Source organism: Ranitomeya imitator, chromosome 2 (genome assembly GCF_032444005.1).
Source record: "Ranitomeya imitator isolate aRanImi1 chromosome 2, aRanImi1.pri, whole genome shotgun sequence".
Classification (NCBI taxonomy): Eukaryota; Metazoa; Chordata; class Amphibia; order Anura; family Dendrobatidae; genus Ranitomeya; species Ranitomeya imitator.
The window spans coordinates 838,852,183-838,872,670 of record NC_091283.1 but is presented as its reverse complement, the minus strand read 5'-3'; the positions used below and the strand labels follow the sequence as shown (position 1 = coordinate 838,872,670).

General features: G+C 42.1%; 1 protein-coding gene across 1 annotated transcript in view; it reads right to left on the bottom strand.

The window, feature by feature from the left end:
• Positions 1-9,607: 9,607 nt before the first annotated feature.
• The window catches only part of SORCS3 (sortilin related VPS10 domain containing receptor 3), a 770,211-nt gene continuing 759,330 nt past the window's right edge, over positions 9,608-20,488 (bottom strand). Inside the window, exons 25-27 of the mRNA XM_069754246.1 lie at positions 19,938-20,043; positions 15,223-15,380; positions 9,608-13,767 (exon numbers count right to left, since the gene is read on the bottom strand). Coding sequence (XP_069610347.1) covers positions 13,703-13,767; positions 15,223-15,380; positions 19,938-20,043 — 329 coding nt within the window. The 3' untranslated portion in view covers positions 9,608-13,702. The remainder of the gene's footprint in view (positions 13,768-15,222; positions 15,381-19,937; positions 20,044-20,488) is intronic.

Below are 20,488 nucleotides of genomic sequence, written 5' to 3'. Positions count from 1 at the left end.
TGGTACATGAGGAGCAATTTCAGCCCACTAGAGCAACCAGCAGCAAGAATCACATATCTGCAGGCTGGACTAAAAACCAAATAAAGCAAAACACCAAAACAGGAAAATCCAAACTTAGCTTGACCAGAAGGTTCTAGGAGCAGGGAGCAGAGGTAACAAGACACACTGGATACATTGATAACCGGCGAGGAAATGCCAGCAAGGCCAGGTTAAATAGGAAACTCCCATATGCTGATGGAACAGGTGGAACCCAGAAACCCAGGAAAGACAAGTCACCCAGTACCATCAGTAACCACCAGAGGGAGCCCAAAAACAGAACTCACAACAGTACCCCCCCCTTGAGGAGGGGTCACCGAACCCTCACGAGAACCACCAGGGCGACCAGGATGAGCCCTATGAAAAGCGCGAACCAAATCATCAGCATGAACATCCGAGGCAACCACCCAAGAATTATCCTCCTGACCATAACCCTTCCACTTGACCAAATACTGGAGTTTCCGTCTGGAAACACGAGAATCCAAGATCTTCTCCACAACATACTCCAATTCTCCCTCCACCAGCACTGGAGCAGGAGGCTCAAGCGAAGGAACAACAGGTACCTCATACTTCCGCAACAACGACCGATGGAACACATTATAAATAGCAAACGATGCCGGGAGATCCAAACGAAATGACACAGGGTTAAGAATTTCCAAGATCCTATAGGGACCGATGAACCGAGGCTTGAACTTAGGAGAAGAGACCTTCATAGGAACAAAACGAGAAGACAACCACACCAAGTCACCAACAAGAAGTCGAGGACCCACGCGGCGACGGCGATTAGCAAACTGCTGAGCCTTCTCCTGGGACAACTTCAAATTGTCCACCACATGACTCCAAATCCGGTGCAACCTATCCACCACCATGTCCACTCCAGGACAATCAGAAGGTTCCACCTGACCAGAGGAAAAACGAGGCTGAAACCCCGAATTACAAAAGAAAGGAGAAACCAAGGTAGCAGAACTAGCCCGATTATTAAGGGCAAACTCGGCCAGCGGCAAAAAGGTAACCCAGTCATCCTGATCAGCAGAAACAAAACACCTTAAATAAGTTTCCAAGGTCTGATTAGTTAGTTCAGTCTGGCCATTCGTCTGAGGATGGAATGCAGACGAAAAGGACAAATCAATGCCCATCTTAGCACAGAACGTCCGCCAAAATCTAGACACAAACTGGGATCCCCTGTCAGAAACGATGTTCTCAGGAATCCCATGCAAACGAACCACATTCTGAAAAAACAGAGGGACCAACTCAGAGGAGGAAGGCAACTTAGGCAAGGGTACCAGATGAACCATTTTAGAAAAGCGATCACACACAACCCAGATGACGGACATTTTTTGAGAGACAGGGAGATCCGAAATAATGTCCATGGAAATGTGCGTCCAAGGCCTCTTCGGGATAGGCAAAGGTGACAACAATCCACTGGCCCGAGAACAGCAAGGCTTAGCCCGAGCACAAACCTCACAAGACTGCACAAAAGAACGCACATCCCTCGACAAGGAAGGCCACCAAAAAGACCTGGCCACCAAGTCTCTAGTACCAAATATTCCAGGATGACCTGCCAACGCAGAAGAATGGACCTCGGAGATGACTCTACTGGTCCAATTATCCGGAACAAACAGTCTCTCAGGCGGACAACGATCAGGTTTAGCCGCCTGAAACTCCTGCAAAGCACGTCGCAAGTCTGGGGAGACAGCAGACAAAATCACCCCATCCCTAAGGATACCAGAGGGCTCAGAATTTCCAAGGGAGTCAGGCACAAAACTCCTAGAAAGAGCATCCGCCTTCACATTCTTTGAACCTGGCAGGTATGAAACCACAAAATTGAAACGAGAGAAAAACAGTGACCAACGAGCCTGTCTAGGATTCAGACGCCTGGCAGACTCAAGGTAAATCAAATTTTTGTGATCAGTCAAGACCACCACACGATGTCTAGCACCCTCTAGCCAATGACGCCACTCCTCAAATGCCCACTTCATGGCCAAAAGTTCCCGATTACCAACATCATAATTCCGCTCAGCCGGCGAAAACTTTCTAGAAAAAAACGCGCATGGCTTCATCACTGAGCCATCGGAGCTTCTCTGTGACAAAACCGCCCCCGCTCCAATCTCGGAAGCATCAACCTCAACCTGAAAAGGGAGCGAAACATCTGGCTGACGCAACACAGGAGCAGAAGAAAACCGGCGCTTAAGTTCCTGAAAGGCCTCCACAGCCGCAGGAGACCAATTAGCAACATCAGCACCCTTCTTAGTCAAATCCGTCAAAGGCTTAACAACACTAGAAAAATTAGTTATAAAACGACGATAGAAATTAGCAAAGCCCAAGAACTTCTGTAGACTCTTAAGAGATGTAGGCTGCGTCCAGTCACAAATAGCCTGAACCTTGACGGGATCCATCTCAATAGTAGAAGGGGAAAAAATATACCCCAAGAAAGAAATCTTCTGGACTCCAAAGAGACACTTTGAGCCTTTTACAAACAAGGAATTGGCCCGCAGGACCTGAAACACCTTCCTGACCTGCTGAACATGAGACTCCCAGTCATCAGAAAAAACCAAAATATCATCCAAATACACAATCATAAATTTATCCAGATATTCACGGAAAATATCGTGCATAAAGGACTGGAAGACTGAAGGAGCATTACAAAGTCCAAAAGGCATTACCAAATACTCAAAATGGCCCTCAGGCGTATTAAATGCGGTTTTCCACTCATCACCTTGCTTTATTCGTATAAGATTATACGCACCCCGAAGATCAATCTTAGTGAACCATTTAGCCCCCTTAATGCGAGCAAACAAATCAGTCAACAATGGCAAAGGATACTGATATTTTACGGTAATCTTATTCAAAAGACGATAATCTATACAAGGCCTCAAGGAACCATCTTTTTTGGCCACGAAAAAAAAACCTGCTCCCAAAGGGGACAAAGATGGACGAATATGTCCCTTTTCCAAGGACTCCTTAACATAATCCCGCATAGCAGTATGCTCTGGCACTGACAGATTGAACAAACGACCTTTAGGAAATTTACTGCCTGGAATTAAATTTATAGCACAATCGCAATCCCTGTGAGGAGGAAGCGAACTGAGCTTAGGCTCCTCAAAAACATCCCGATAGTCAGACAAAAACACAGGAATCTCAGAAGGAGTAGATGAAGCGATAGAAATCGGAGGTGCATCATCATGAACCCCCTGACAACCCCAGCTTAACACAGACATTTTTTTCCAGTCAAGGACTGGATTATGAGTTTGTAACCATGGCAGACCAAGTACTAGAACATCATGCAAATTATACAGTACCAGGAAGCGAATCACCTCCTGATGAACGGGAGTCATACGCATGGTCACTTGTGTCCAGTACTGAGGTTTATTCATAGCCAAAGGTGTAGAGTCAATTCCCTTCAAAGGAATAGGGACTTCCAGAGGCTCCAGACTAAACCCACAGCGATTGGCAAATGACCAATCCATAAGACTCAGGGCAGCGCCTGAATCCACATAGGCATCGACGGAAATGGATGATAATGAACAAATCAGAGTCACAGACAGAATGAACTTAGACTGTAAAGTACTAATGGCAACAGACTTATCAACCTTTTTTGTGCGTTTAGAGCATGCTGATATAACATGAGCTGAATCACCACAATAAAAGCACAACCCTTTTTTCCGCCTATACTTTTGCCGTTCACTTCTGGACTGAATTCTATCACATTGCATTATCTCAGGTGACGGTTCAGATGACACCGCCAAATGATGCACAGGTTTGCGCTCCCGTAAACGCCGATCAATCTGAACAGCCATAGTCATAGACTCATTCAGACCAGCAGGCGCAGGGAACCCCACCATAACATCTTTAATGGCCTCAGAAAGGCCATCTCTGAACTTTGCAGCCAGAGCGCACTCATTCCACTGAGTAAGCACTGACCACTTCCGAAATTTTTGACAATAAATTTCTGCTTCATCTTGCCCCTGAGAGAGGGCCAACAAAGCTTTTTCAGCCTGAATCTCTTGGTTAGGTTCCTCATAGAGCAAACCCAATGCCAGAAAAAACGCATCCGCATTAAGCAATGCAGGGTCCCCTGGTGCCAATGCAAATGCCCAATCCTGAGGGTCACCCCGCAGGAAAGATATAATTATCTTGACTTGCTGAGCAGGGTCTCCAGAGGAGCGAGATTTCAGAGAAAGAAACAACTTGCAATTGTTCCTAAAATTCAGAAAACGAGATCTATCTCCAGAAAAAAACTCTGGGACAGGAATTCTAGGTTCAGACATAGGAGCATGTACAACAAAATCCTGTATATTTTGAACCTTAGTGGCAAGATTATTCAGGCTGGAAGCCAAACTCTGGACGTCCATGATAAACAGCTGGGATCAGAGCCATTCAAAGATTAAGAGGAGGAGGAAGTAGCCAGGCTGCAATAAGGCTAGGCAGCAAACTCTGAGGGAAAGAGAAGGAAAAAAAAAAAAAAAAAAAAACTTCCTCAGACTACTTATCCTCCTACTTCAGCCAATACAATTAACACTTTGTGGGCCGGTTATACTGTCATGATCCCAATGGCAGGGGATCACGAAAGGACAAGCACAGATACAAACAAGCTCTAGGGCGATGGAACCTGAGCTGACCGCGACCCTGAACCTAACACACAAATAAAAGCAGCCGGGGAACGTGCCTACGATGATCCTAGACGTCTCGCTCCAGCCGAAGATCTAACTTCCCCTATTAGTGGAAACACAGACCTCTCTTGCCTCCAGAGAAATCCCCCACAGAAATAGCAGCCCCCCACATATGACGGTGAAATGAGAGGAAAGCACATACGCAGTATGAAAACAGTTTCAGCAAAATGAGGCCCGCTAAAGCTAGATAGCAGAGGATACAAAAGTGAACTGCGCGGTCAGCGAAAAACCCTTCAAAAAACCATCCTGAAATTACTTGAACTCATGTGCCAACTCATGGTACATGAGGAGCAATTTCAGCCCACTAGAGCAACCAGCAGCAAGAATCACATATCTGCAGGCTGGACTAAAAACCAAATAAAGCAAAACACCAAAACAGGAAAATCCAAACTTAGCTTGACCAGAAGGTTCTAGGAGCAGGGAGCAGAGGTAACAAGACACACTGGATACATTGATAACCGGCGAGGAAATGCCAGCAAGGCCAGGTTAAATAGGAAACTCCCATATGCTGATGGAACAGGTGGAACCCAGAAACACAGGAAAGACAAGTCACCCAGTACCATCAGTAACCACCAGAGGGAGCCCAAAAACAGAACTCACAACAGACGCGTCCGCTCTTCGCCAGTCGTTACACTGGCTGCCCATTCATTACAGGATACAATTCAAAGTACTTGTTCTCCCCCACAAAGCTCTCCACAGTGCGGCCCCCCTTACATCTCCTCCTTCATTTCTGTCTATCGGCCTAACAGACCTCTGCGCTCTGCAAATGACTTTCGACTAACCTCTGCACTAATCCGTACCTCCCACTCCCGACTCCAAGACTTCTCCCGTGCTGCGCCAATCCTCTGGAATGCTCTACCCCAAGATATTAGGACCATCCACAACTTGCATAGTTTTAGGCGCTCGCTCAAAACACATTTGTTCAGAGCGGCCTATCACGTTCACTAATCAAAGTCATTTTATGTTTGTGTGTGTGTAGCCCATTCACTATCTCCATCTATCCCCCACCCTCTGAAGATGGCTGGACCATCATTGTAAATACATCATTGTAAATTATTATTATTATTATTTATTGTTATAGCGCCATTTATTCCATGGCGCTTTACATGTGAAATACACACCTGTACTTTGTATCTCCCCCACCTCATTGTAGATTGTAAGCTCTCACGAGCAGGGTCGTCTTATGTCGCTTTAATTATTGTATTGTTAACGTTGTTACTTATGACTTTTGTGTTTGAAGCTGTTAAACTGTAAAGCGCTGCGGAATATGTTGGCGCTATATAAATAAAGATTATTATTATTAATATTATTAGTCACTTAGTGTCATATACTGTATAGGGAGTGCTTGTGACCAGTGCTTGTAATCAATGCTCATCATCATTGCTAGTGATCTGTCAGTGGTATCGCAAGGACTGATGATCTAGTGCCAAAGTCGATAAGGGGGCAAAATTTGTCCCCACACAATGCACCTATTAATTATGAGGGGCACTAGGAAGCACCTCTTCTTCTTAATGCACTCAGCGCAGCAGCCAATGGTAAAATCACCCCATTTGTTACATAAAAAAAAAACAATAAAATGTAATAATAATTGTAACATTGAATATCTTTTTATTTTTTAAATATTCTACTTGGACAATCGGCATCAGGTATTTTGCCATTAATGGCACCTGCAGCCGCCGATCACAGAATAATCCATGCCTCTCATATAATCCTCCCTCATTTTAAAACTCTGATATGTAATTATAGCAATTAATAAAGGCAAAGAAAAAATAAATAAATTCCCGGTCTTTGTGTGGAATAGGTGCAGTGATCTTCAATCCTTCTCCCATCGCGGTGGCATGGTGATGGAGATGATGGATTCTGGTGTCCGTGATCTGACGGTTGGCGTCTGATTTATGGCCGTATATCCATGTACCCCATCCATTCCGTGTCCAATCGTCCGGCTCTACTCTGAAAACAGAAACTATCTCTGTAATAGAGAAGACGGGCTAATTACAATGTGCGCGGATGACATCAATGGCCCTTAATATCGGAGGTGGAAATCAGGGCAAGGACACTACATTACTGCACAAGTGCTACACAGTTACTGACGGGAGGATCCAACATCTCGAAAAGTGACACATCGGAAGCGTAAAATGTCCTTACTGTTACGATGATTTCCTGAGGAATCTACGTGAATGACTTGAAGCTTTTTATATATATATATATATATATATATATATATATCTAACACGGCTTCGAGGTTTTATCCTTTTTTTATTTTGGATAATTCATTATTTCTTTCCTCCCCATAAGCCTATTGTCAACATTTCTCCTGCCTGAAGCCACCACTAGATGGCGACCTTTGTGAAGACATCTATTGATTTGCATCACAGAAGCATAAACGCTGCCCCCTGCTGGTCATGGCCATTTTATACATAAGGCAAATGGTGCAACTGCACCAGAACTTCTGCTTCCTATGGTAATGGCATTTTTGAGGATTCTTGACAAGCCCCATAGAGTCTGTTTGCAGTTTGGCAAGCAATTTTGTAACAATTTGGGTAATGTCTTTGTGACAGGCATTGCTTGGGGGTACTCGTAGCAGATGATCTGGGTGGCATCTACAGCTCGCACTTTAGGGGCATCTCTGTGGCACGCACTTCTGTGCAAACAGGGCATAGACGATTGTAATATACTGTTAAAAAAGAATCTGTCACTTACCACAACCTCATCAACCATTTGTAACCTCTCGCACCAAATTGAAAGCGAAGATCTGAATGTGGAAAATAATACCATAGAGTCTTTGTATTTTTTATGTTTTCTCCAAAAAACTCTTTATATAAATAGAATAAGTCATGATTTGTAGACAATAAAGAAAGATTGAAGCAACCCCGCCCCCAAGGAAGCAGGAAAAAGGTTAAAAAAAAGAAAAGAAAAAGAAACAACAGTCAACCAAAACCTGTTACCGCGGGGCCAGGATCACAGTGGCTTAGACCAGACTCATATATTACTAAACATTAATTTATTTCCAAGAAATTAAAAAGCTATTTACATCATTTGTATGTACATTATGCCTTGCCAAAAAAAACATGCAAAGGGTCAGAGAGTGATTGCGACGAGCTACGATCATTGAACCCATGAAACTAAAGGAGAGGGCGATGGAAGGGAGGATCCACATTCACTCATTCATTATCTAAGGCAAGTTGGGGAATTTAAAGAATATAAAATAAGTTAAAAAAAGGCATAAAAACAAAAACCTGTCGGTAATACGTAATGTATCCTAATTTATGAACACAATATTGACGTCGTCATGAGAAATTTGTAGACAGTGGTGCAATTAAAATATACCGTGATGTATATATCGGTCAAACTATGTACAAAACGTTCAGGAACTTTATTGTGACCCAATAGAATTTTTACAGTAATATATCTTACAGTGCATCCCATTCCAATGAAAAAGACCAGATTTTTTTTCTTTTCATTATGGTAACCGAAAAATGTAGTTGTGTATCTTATGCAGAATTCAACAGCGACAGTTTATGTTTTTTTATGTATTTTTTTAATTCAATGTTTTTAAATAAGATTTTGTAAATTCTGGAATGAATCATAATGCGGCACCTTGTTTGTGTGCTACAATGTTTCTTATGTGTTTAAAAAAAAAAAAAAAGTGTTATTGCCAAAAAATCAAGTTATCCCTTATCTATAGAAAAGGGGATAATGTCCTGATTGCCGGTGGTCTCATAAATAGAGCAGACGTACGCATGCTTGGCCTCCTCTCCACTCATTGTCTATGGGATCACCCGCCACTCCACTCAACTATTTTCATCAGTCCCATAGACAATGAATAAAGTGGAGGCCAAGCATGCTCATCTCCGACCCATTCAGGATGGGGCTGCACAGACTCATTCTCTAGAGGTTCCAGAGCCTCATTCTCAGGGGGTTCCACAGCCTCATTCTCAGAGGGTTCCAGAGTCCCATTCTCAGGGGGTTCCACAGCCTCATTCTCAGGGGGTTCCAGAGCCCCATTCTCAGGGGGTTCCACAGCCTCATTCTCAGGGGGTTCCAGAGCCCCATTCTCAGGGGGTTCCACAGCCTCAATCTCAGAGGGTTCCAGAGCCCCATTCTTAGGGGGCTCTAGAGCCCCATTCTCAGGGGGTTCCACAGCCTCATTCTCAGAGGGTTCCAGAGCCCCATTCTTAGGGGGTTCCACAGCCTCATTCTCGGGGGGGAGGGTTCCAGAGCCCCATTCTTAGGGGTTCTAGAGCCTCATTCTCTGGAGGTTCCAGAGCCCCATTCTCAGGGGGTTCCAGAGCCCCATTCTTGGGGGTTCCACAGCTTCATTCTAGTTGGTTCCAGAGCCCCATTCTTAGGGGGTTCCAGAGCCCCGTCCTCAGAGGGTTCCAGAGCCCCATTCTCAGGGAGTTCCACAGCCTCATTCTCGGGGTTTCCAGAGCCCCATTCTCGGGGAGGTTCCACAGTGTCATTCTCGGAGGGTTCCAAAGCCCCATTCTTAGGTGGTTCCACAGTGTCATTTTCGGAGGGTTTCCAGAGCCCCATTCTCAGAGGGTTCCAGAGCCCCATTCTTAGGGGTTCCACAGTGTCATTTTCGGAGAGTTTCAGAGCCCTATTCTTAGCGGGTTCCAGAGCCCCATTCTCAGGGGGTTGCAGAGCCCCATTCTCAGGGGGTTCCAGAGCCCCATTCTCAGGGGGTTCCAGAGCCCCATTCTCAGGAGGTTCCAAAGCCTCATTCTCTGGAGGTTCCACAGCCTCATTCTTTGGGGGTTCCAGAGCCCCATTCTTAGGGGGTTACAGAGCCCCCTTCTCAAGGGATTTCACAACATCATTCTTGGGATAACTAGGGACCCAATAGATTGGGTTTCCAGCAACCAGCAAGTTAGGGATTTGATTTTTTTTTTTTTTTTCAGATTTGAAAAATTAAAAAATTTGCCATTACAATCCCATCTGTAATTTCTTACATTTATTTTTTTCATAAATAGGATGGCCGACTACTGCCCCTGTTCTATGTATCAGAATATGGAATTATTCCTGAACAAATGTTGTTGTAATAAAGAACAAATAATAATCACAAAACAAAATTTATTAAAAATGTAACTTGATTTTTTTTGTTTACTGAAAAATAATTGGAATTTGGAAGATTACTAATTTTATAGAATTAGTAAATTTTTGGGGGACCTTTTATCTACATGCATCAATAGTAATGATTTTAATTAAAAAAAAAAGAACCTTAATATTAAAGAAAGTTATACCATACTTTTAATTATGAAAAAGTATCCGGATTGATACAAGGTATTGCTCACATTGGTGTTTCTTAGTTTTTGTTGGGGTTTCGGTTATTTTGGATGGCATGAATTACTCACTATATATGGGCAGAAGCCTAAAGGACGCTGTTGTATACTAACTTGGTCTGTAAGGATTTTTTAGCGTAAATATCCTGATTCTGAGGTTAGGGCTCATGCAGACAGTAGAGTACGGTGCATGGTATCAATGCGGTAGTGCACAGAGCCATACAAGCTTTGCCACGTAGTTCCCGATGTGCTGAGATTTCTCACTTAGAAGCTATTTCTCCTTATACTTCACTATATAAGTCCACAGGAACGTCTCACATGAGGCCTCTACTTCTCCTTCACAATGGAGGTATCATACAGGCCCAATGGCTCCTCTTTATGACCTCTCTATTGGGGCTCAAATGAAACAATGCCATAAACAGTTATGAAGGCAAGACCTAGGACATATTTATGTCATTTATAGAACTTAAAGTGCACCTATTATTAGAAATGTATATATATATTTCATATGGCTATATAGTGCTGCCGATAGGGGTGGGTCCGGGTCCTGAAAACTCTAATTACTGAAGTGCTCTGAAGTGCGAAGCTCTTACATGAACTTCACACACTGAGAAGGTACAGGCACCATAGTAAATCTATGCACCAGTACATCAGTCTCACAGTAGTGGAAACTGACCTGAAAAGATGTATATTATGCTCTGATGTCTCTTCAGACCAAAGCATAATAAACAGAAAGCTTGGAAGGGGATAAAAAAAAATTATTATAATAATAATAAAAATATACTAGTGTCGCCCCATGGAGAGTGACTCGTGTCAATGATGTGCGTTGCACCCCCATAGCAGAGGGAATAATGCACGTTGTTTAAGTCAACAATGTGCGTCAAGGCCAATGAGATGGCCTGAGGCATAGTCAGCCCTGAAGATCTGGATTAAGGACCAATCCTAAAGATCAATCTGAAGACTAATCAAAAGACCAATCTGAAAATTGATCTCAAGACCACTTTGAAGACCAATCTCAAGTCTGATTTCAAGACCGAACTGAAGACTTACCAAAAGATTGATCTCACAACCAATTTGAAGACTGATCTCAAGACCAATCTCAAGACTAATACTAATCTGAAGGCTGATCTCAAGATCGATCTGAACATTGATAGCAAGACTGATCTGAAGACCGATCTGAATACCAATCTGAAGACTGATTACAAGGCTGATCTGAAGACTGGTCTCAAGACTGATCTGAAGACATAGTAACATAGTAACATAGTAACATAGTTAGTAAGGCCGAAAAAAGACATTTGTCCATCCAGTTCAGCCTATATTCCATCATAATAAATCCCCAGATCTACGTCCTTCTACAGAACCTAATAATTGTATGATACAATATTGTTCTGCTCCAGGAAGACATCTAGGCCTCTCTTGAACCCCTCGACTGAGTTCGCCATCACCACCTCCTCAGGCAAGCAATTCCAGATTCTCACTGCCCTAACAGTAAAGAATCCTCTTCTATGTTGGTGGAAAAACCTTCTCTCCTCCAGACGCAAAGAATGCCCCCTTGTGCCCGTCACCTTCCTTGGTATAAACAGATCCTCAGCGAGATATTTGTATTGTCCCCTTATATACTTATACATGGTTATTAGATCGCCCCTCAGTCGTCTTTTTTCTAGACTAAATAATCCTAATTTCGCTAATCTATCTGGGTATTGTAGTTCTCCCATCCCCTTTATTAATTTTGTTGCCCTCCTTTGTACTCTCTCTAGTTCCATTATATCCTTCCTGAGCACCGGTGCCCAAAACTGGACACAGTACTCCATGTGCGGTCTAACTAGGGATTTGTACAGAGGCAGTATAATGCTCTCATCATGTGTATCCAGACCTCTTTTAATGCACCCCATGATCCTGTTTGCCTTGGCAGCTGCTGCCTGGCACTGGCTGCTCCAGGTAAGTTTATCATTAACTAGGATCCCCAAGTCCTTCTCCCTGTCAGATTTACCCAGTGGTTTCCCGTTCAGTGTGTAATGGTGATATTGATTCCTTCTTCCCATGTGTATAACCTTACATTTATCATTGTTAAACCTCATCTGCCACCTTTCAGCCCAAGTTTCCAACTTATCCAGATCCATCTGTAGCAGAATACTATCTTCTCTTGTAGAGAAGACCAGATTTGCTTTTTGATTGAAGACTGACCTCAAGACTTATCTGAAGACTGATCTCAAGATCGATCTGACCATTGATCTGTAGACTAATCTGAAGACTGGTCTGAAGGCCAGATCGGCTTTTTGATCGAAGACTGACCTCAAGACTTATCTGAAGACTGATCTCAAGATCGATCTGACCATTGATCTGAAGACTGATCTGAAGGCCAGATCGGCTTTTTGATCGAAGACTGACCTCAAGACTTATCTGAAGACTGAACTCAAGATTGATCTGACCATTGATCTCAAGACTGATCTGAAGACCGATAGGATGACAGATTTCAAGATTGATCTGAACATTGATCTCAAGACTAATGCAACGTAAGTGGGGGACCAAGTGGGCAGTTGTGGGAGGCAGGACATTTGTGGGGTGGGCCAAGTCAGTTAAATATAATGTTACTATTAATATTTTTTAACCTCTTCCCAGCCCTGAAAGGAATCTAGGAAAATAGCATAAAACAGGCCACCACTTTGCTGGATTTTTGCTTACTGATTCACAAAAATGTTATATTCTTGTAAATCTGATTTTTTTTCTGGAGGTTCTAAAATTTGAATGGTTATAAATAAGCTCTACTTATTACTTTGGGAAAAAAAAATCTGAATAGTTATGGCTATTCAGGGTATAAGTAAATGTACAAAGGGAAAGCCATGATATCATCAATACAATGAAGGAAACTGGAAATTTTAAGACTCAGTTTCCAGAATAAATCAGAACACGAAGACGAAATAATTGAAAAAGGAGCGAATATTTGTGGATTTCTAAGATTACAATAAATACGTTTTATCCTATTTTTACTGCAACGCAGCATGGGGGAAGAAGCGAATAAATCGTTCTCTAATTAAATATCACATTTCAATATATCAACCATCAGATCTTAAGAAAAAAAAATTAGAAATTCACATTTGTATAATAGACGCCGGTTGTCAGAACAAAATGACCGATTTTTTTTCTATATAAATTGAATTTTCTGACAAATAAAATATAGAATTTAAGAATTCCAGGTATTAAGTTATTCTTGTCCGTGTAAAAACCACATAGTCATCACTATTATGAAGTGCATGGTAAATTCCAGAGATAGAGCCATGAATAATCAGATTCTTCACGTCTCCCGATTTCCACAACTGGCCATGAACAAATCTGGTCAGGTAAAAGGGACACCTGGCTCTTCCCAATCATCTTCATAGAAATTTCTCCAGGGTTTGTCCGTCAAAATATGGAGATGAGAAGCCAATGGGGGAACGGTGTCTGAGCTGATTATGGAAACCACCATGAGAAAATAATCAATGTTTTTGCTTTTGTGTTTTCTGTTGTTGTTTTTTTCCACCTCCGGCTTCAATTGTTTATTGAAAAAAGTAAGGGGGAAACAAAAAAAGAGAGGGAGCAGGTGTCCAAGACAGTTTTCCGGTTCTGAAGAGCACCTGCTGTTTTTACAAATGTGGCAAAAAGGAGCAGAAAATGAGAGGGTTCTTTCCATACAAAAAGTGTCCAGATTTTGGCCCGGATGCACGACTGTCATCATTACACACTGGTGCAGTTTGGGATTTCTTTTGTGCTTTCACTGTTTGCAATTGTAGAGATGGGACCTTAAAAATAAAAGAAAAAAAAGATTAGAAAGTAGAAAAAATTAAGGAAAGATCAACAAGATTGTCAAAAATCAAATCACAAAAAAATGTTAAATATTTGTTACTACAGAAAATCGAGATCCATCTATCTCACATCTAACTGTCTTCTGTATAGCCAAACATTCAACATCCTTGAAGATCATTATCAGGAAGGACGGAGAGGGATGTAAAATGGAAAAAAAAAATAAAGAAGGAAGAAAAGAATGAGGAAAGGAAAGAAAATGGAAAGAAAGAAGAAAAGGAAGAAAGGAAAAGGAAAGAAATTAGAAAGGAAGGATGATGGAAAGAAAGAAAGAAAGAAAGAAAAAAGGAAGAACGGAAAAGGAAAGAAAATGGAAAGAAGGGAAAGAAAGAAAAAAAGGAAGAAAGGAAAAGGAAAGAAATTAGAAAGGAAGGAAGATGGAAAGAAAAAGAAAGAAAGAAGAGAAAAAAGAATGAAAGAAAGAAGCAAGGAAGAAAAAGAAAGGCGGGAAAGAATGAAGGAAGGAAAATGAAAAAAGGAAGAACGCAAAATATAAAAAAGGAAGGAAGGAAAGAAGAAAGGAAGGAGGGAAGGAAAGAAATCGAAAAATGAGTGAGAAAAAAAGAAAGAAGCAAGGAAGGAAATAAGAAAGGAGGGAAAGAATGAAGGAAGGAAAATGGAAAAAAGAAAGAACACAAAATAGAAAAAAGGAAGGATGGAAAAAGAAGCAAGGAAATATGGAAGGAATGAAAAGAAAGAAAGAATAAAGGAGGGAAGGAATAAGGGAAGAAAGGAAAATAGAAAAAAGGAAGGCAGGAAAATGGAAAAAAGAAGGATAAAGAAAGAAAAAATCAAGGAAGGAATGAAGGAAAATTAAAAAAACAAGAATGAAAGAAATATACAATTGATAGAGAGATAATATGTAAAGCGCCATGGAATAAATGGCGCTATAATAATAAATAATAATAATAATATGTCACTGATACATACCTAGATACATAGATGACAGAATATTGTACCTTCCCATTAATACACATAGTATCAGATAATTCAGCGCTCACTTCTGATTGGCTGCTCGGCGGCACATTAATAAAGCACTTTGCAGCGTTTTGCTCGATGGACCCAGAAGTCTCATTATTGTGTAACACTAAACTGCTCGGGATTCTATGATGCGACGATCGCTCTGTAAATGCTTTTCTAATCAAATTTGCCTTCGCCTTGAACCCTAACACTCTGCATGCAATGGAAACACATTACCATGATGACAAGGTAATAATGGAAGTGACATGTCTATCAGCGCAGAGGTCACAGATCAGGAGGAGGCGGCTCCCGGCCCGGGCGAGTCATGTGGAACCCATTCATTACTCTGCTGCCATCGCTGTCCCGGAAGCCGCCTGATACTTGATTAATAGACTGGATTCACTTTACATCAGAGAATATTCATCAGACATTACCAATGACGCGGGCGTCCAGCTCCTTGTCCGTCAGCTCCTCCTCCGTGAAGTTGCTGAGCGATATTTTGGGTGCGCTGTCGTTTTGGCTGACCGACCCGATCATTTCCTGTTCTTTGTCGTGTTGAACCTGAGCATAAATATTAATCCATGGTATTTTCCTGTTGATAAAATAATTCAGCATTTTCAAAATGTTGTTAATTTGTGCAAAAAAATCCTTTTTTTAATGAAATGTGCAGAATTTAATTTCAAAATCATTTCATGTTCACAGAAAACGTTCAGAATGACATTAGACCAAATTTGGCCAAACCTGCGATACTGATGGTCAGTTGTGTAGAAACTGAGAAGAGATCATGATGACCCCTACTATTAATGGTGGGCCATAGGCAGCTGCCAAATGGGTCACAAAGTGTACGGCCAAAAGCTACAGTAAGAGAATGGCCAACAAGCCATTGCCGGGTCTTTAATGCAGGGTTGGGGGAGAACACTGAACCTTTGTCATTGGCACTGAATAGATGAAAACCCAACTATGACCCTTCAGATATTAGAAGCATTAAACCCTAAACTGTAACTGCATTGCTCCATATTTGGGGTCTTCTTGGTTTCTGTCACCAGGTTTGGCCGATATGAGATCTGGCCACCAACTTTCAGGCCTGATTCTATAATGCTGTACATCTGCCCCCAACCGGACCTGTAAGAGAAGAAAAAGACCTTTTATTATACTCACCTGCAGGGCAGTCCAGTCCGATGGGTGTCACAGGTCCTCGGCGTTCCTACATCATCCACACAGTCTCCCCCACATCGCGTGCTGCGCAGGCGCACATCGCTGCCATGATGGGGGCAGAGCAAAGTACTGCAGTGCTCCGGCGCCAGGGCTCTTTGACCTTTCTCGGCCCCTGCACACTGCAGTACTTTACTGTGCCAGAGAAGAGCGCGATGTCGGGGGACTGCCTGGATTATGTAGGGACGGGTCACCCCCATGAAGCAAGAAGGAGAACAGCTTCTAAAGAAGAAAGGAGGCTCTGGATCAAGCCCAGCGACACCTCTCGGACCGGACCGCCCCCACAGGTGAGTATAATAAAAGCTCTTCTTCTTCTCTTGCAGGTCGGGTTGGGGGCAGATATACGGCATTATAGAATGCTGTATATCAGACCAGAAAGGTGGTGGTCGGAACTTGTATTGGCCAAAACTGGTGACAGGTTTCCTTTAATGCCCCAAAATCTCCTAGTTTTACATAGTGCTCCATGTGCTTCCTTCTCATAGCACTTAGTCTCACCAACATAGAAAGAGAGAAGCTGCAGCTGCATCCCCCTCCTCCCTGCCCAACATGTCCTTCATTTACTGCTTTAGACTCAAAGTATAAAGTATTTTCTGAGTATTGAGGAGGTTTCTGATCTTTTACTGAGATCTTAGGGGACGAGGATGGGAAATAAGGATGCTAGGGCAGAACAAGTCACCAACGGCCCCTATTGAAAAGCTTATACAATGGGTCAAAAAATATGTTGGCGGCTGCTACATCTGTACCTTGTTTCTCTGTAAAGGCGTATCATGACTTAACAATCAAGTTTGTTATGATCCGGTGACCTTGGAGCAGCATGAAAACTCTCACTGGAGTAGGTGGTAACTATACTGACCGCAAATCCTGAACTTAACACCGCAACTAGAAGTAGCCGTGGGGTGTACCTAACAAACCCTAGACACCTCGTCACAGCCGGAGGACTAAATACCCCTATAGATGGAAATAGGAATTCTACCTTGCCTCAGAGCAGAACCCCAAAGGATAGGCAGACCCCCACAAATATTGGCTGTGAGTAGGAGAGGAAAGACACACACAGGCAGAAAACAGGATTTAGCACAAGAGGCCACTCTAGCTAAAATAGGAAAGGATAGGACAGAGTACTGTGCGGTCAGTATTAAAACCCTTCCAAAAATATCTACAGCAGATTATACAAAAAATTCCTCCATCTAACTAAAGACGTGGAACGTATATCTGCAACTCCAGAGACTCCTACACTCAGAGCAGGAATACAATCAAAAAACAAGCACACAGCTTGTGTGCCATAGAAAAAGAAACAAACACTTATTTTTGCTGAATTGGCAGCTAAGCAGGAGAAGCCAGACAGAGGTCCAACACTTCCCAAGAAACTTTGACAACTGGCAAGGACTAATGAGTCCTGCAAACCTAAATACCCCAGTCAGAATTGCAATCAGCAGATACAGCTGTCCAGGACTGCAGCCCAGGGACAACTGCATTACCACCTACAACCACCGGAGGGAGCCCAAAAGCAGAATTCACAACACAAGTTAACAGAAGTAGCAACCACACAAAGGACCAGGTGCGGGGGATTAAAAAACTTTTCTTTTAGGGGTATCCCTGTCAATTACCAATCACAGTGTGGTAACCAATGGAGAAGATTAAAGGAATGCTCCATATTCGAGAAGGGAAAATCTGCAAAAGCTTCCTTAGACACAATTTCAGTGATGCAAAACTGAAAGAAATTAACTAGTTGGTATACAGGCAATGTGTAAGAGCATGTTCACCCTGGCCAATAAACAAACAAAACCTAAGATAGAAACAAACTAATACTAGAGGTTTGGACCGTCCCGACTGGTTACACCTTGGCGCTGGTGTGATGAGTTTTACACTTTTTTTTTTAATCAAAACCAGCATTTACTAAGGCCCCTATGTACTGTCTATGCACTATTGCTTTCTTACTTACTTATAGCAAGGTATATGCTCATTTTGTTTCTATCTTGGGTTTTATCATTTCACTGATGGACACCTCTGTTCCTCAATAAAAAAAAAAATTCCATATTGGTAAGAGTTGAACTTTTCCGTAGTCTCTGTTCTAATTAATACTGCTGTCCCCGCTCGGCTTATAGCTGGGGTTGTTGAAATAAGTTTCTATTTTATGTGATTTTTTTTGTGTCTGTGTATTAGATCTCAAGTCAACAACAGTGGTATTAAATTAAGACACGAGGGACTATAGATGGAGCTAGATAAAGAAGTTTAAAGGCTTAACTTGTAAGGTTGGAAGAAAAAAGATAAAACTCTATCACATTCAACCTATTATTTTCATGCCAGGTTGATCCTGAGAAAGGAAAAACAAATCCTCTGTAAAGTGGCTGCCAATTTATGTTCATGTAAAGGGACGAAACTCCATCTCAAACCTAGGTAGGACAATCACAATAAATCCTTCAAACCATCATCCATATCACTGAAACGTAATACATAACTGGATACAATGTAGCATCCAAAATGCTTCTTAAAAAATGAAAGAGATTATTTGTTTGAGAAAAATAAACATTGATGGTCTATTCTTTGGGTAGGCCCTCCAGGTGTGATTAGTGGGAGTCCACTGATCAGCAGAATCCAGAGGCTTTAGAATTTGCTTCAAGGAAGTGGAGCTGAGATGCCATACCAGGCCCGGCTGGAGTTCTAAGCACAACTGTAGTACCAAGCACAGCTACAGTATCAGGCATAGCTAGAGTACCAGACACGACTACAGCACCAGATACAGCTGCAGTACAAGGTACAGAGAAATAATTTTGCGCAGAGTAACACATCACTTATTTTTGATGTTGGCCGGACCTATAGTTATCACACACTGGATAAGAATAAATCTTCAATAAATATAACCTCTTTAATTTAACAATAATGCACCAACACATTCAGTTTCTATAGTGTGAATATGGTAATACTCATATTACTACCTAAAATAACTATTTCAACCCCCTCCCCAAAGTATGAGATTCAACCCCTTCACAACCAGATGATCTTCCATTTTTTTTCCCTTTTATTTTTTTCCATTCCCTTATGAGCCTTACAAGAGATTCATTTTTATTTACAAAATGAATTGCAGTTTTGAATGTCGCCATTTTCTGAGACCCTATTCGATGGTTTGTTGTTTGGACGCCGACATTTTCATTGATTCCATTTTGGTTTTGGGGTACATATGATATTTTGATCACTTTTTATTTTTTTGAGGTGAAGTGCTGTGGCCAAAAAATGGCAATTGTAATGTTCTGATGTTTGTTTCCTTTCAGATTTTAGATTTTGAGATTGCTCCGTACAGTCAATATATCCATATGCCCCTAAGCATGTTTAAAGGGAACCTGTCACCAGGTTCTTCTCATATTAGGTAAGACCAGTACCTGTAAGCCCTCATATACAGCATTCTTATATGCTGTCTATCTGCCCCCAATCCGGCCTTTTATGATACTCACCTATGGAGCGGTCTGGTCTGATGGGCATCACTGGTCTTGATCCGGCGCTTCCTCTCTTCTTGTGATCACCGTTCTCTGTCCCTGAGATGTGTGGATGATGCGTCCTGCATCAGTCACACAGTCTCCCCGACATCGCACTCCTGCGCAGGCAGATAAACTATTGCAGAGCGCATGCGCCGTTGCTCTTTGGCTTTTCCTTGCGCATGCATGGTGTCTCCGGGGTTAGCACTGTTGCTTTGCAGAGCTGGGGTCCTGGGTTCAAATCCCACCCATGACAACATCTAACAGGACTTTGTATGTTCTCCCTGTCTTTGCGTGGGTCTCCTCCCGGTTTCCTCCTACGCTCTAAAGACATACTGTAGGGAATTTAGATTGTGAGCCCAAATTATGACAGTGCCAATAATGTCTGAAAAAAACATACGGAATATGGTGGCGCTATAAAAGCAACGTATAATAAATAATAATAATAGATATAACATTTGGTTTCTTACCTTTTAAATTTGTAGATTAAAAAAACAGCCAAACCCACAAACACGACAGAAAGAAGCATTAACATGGCGGAGCTGCTGTGACTGGCGCTGTTATCCACCAAGGGCGCTAGGGGAGAAACACAAACATGACAAATTCATGGTGGACCTTCAATTCCAATGTAAAATGTACTGAGGGGTTCAACTGCTTCTTTGAAGTCAGGATCCGCTCCTCATGGGAGGGGCACAAAAAAGTTATGTCTCATTTTTTTAAAAAATGTAGCAAATAAAATATTAAGCGAATATTTATTTAAGTTATGCAATCATTATATGAAAATAATTGAGCATTTCCTCCATAAGAATGTATCAGTATCACAAATGGTACATCATAGATGGGGTCTTTTTACAAGTTTTGCACTGGGGCCCATGAGCTTCAAGTTACACCACTGTATATACACAAAGTTTAACTACTACTGTGCTAGTATGAGAAGTGATGATACATAGCTATGATCAATAAAAAAAGACCCTCATCGATCCTGATCATTTTCCTGCATGGAACAGTTCTGCGGTTCCTT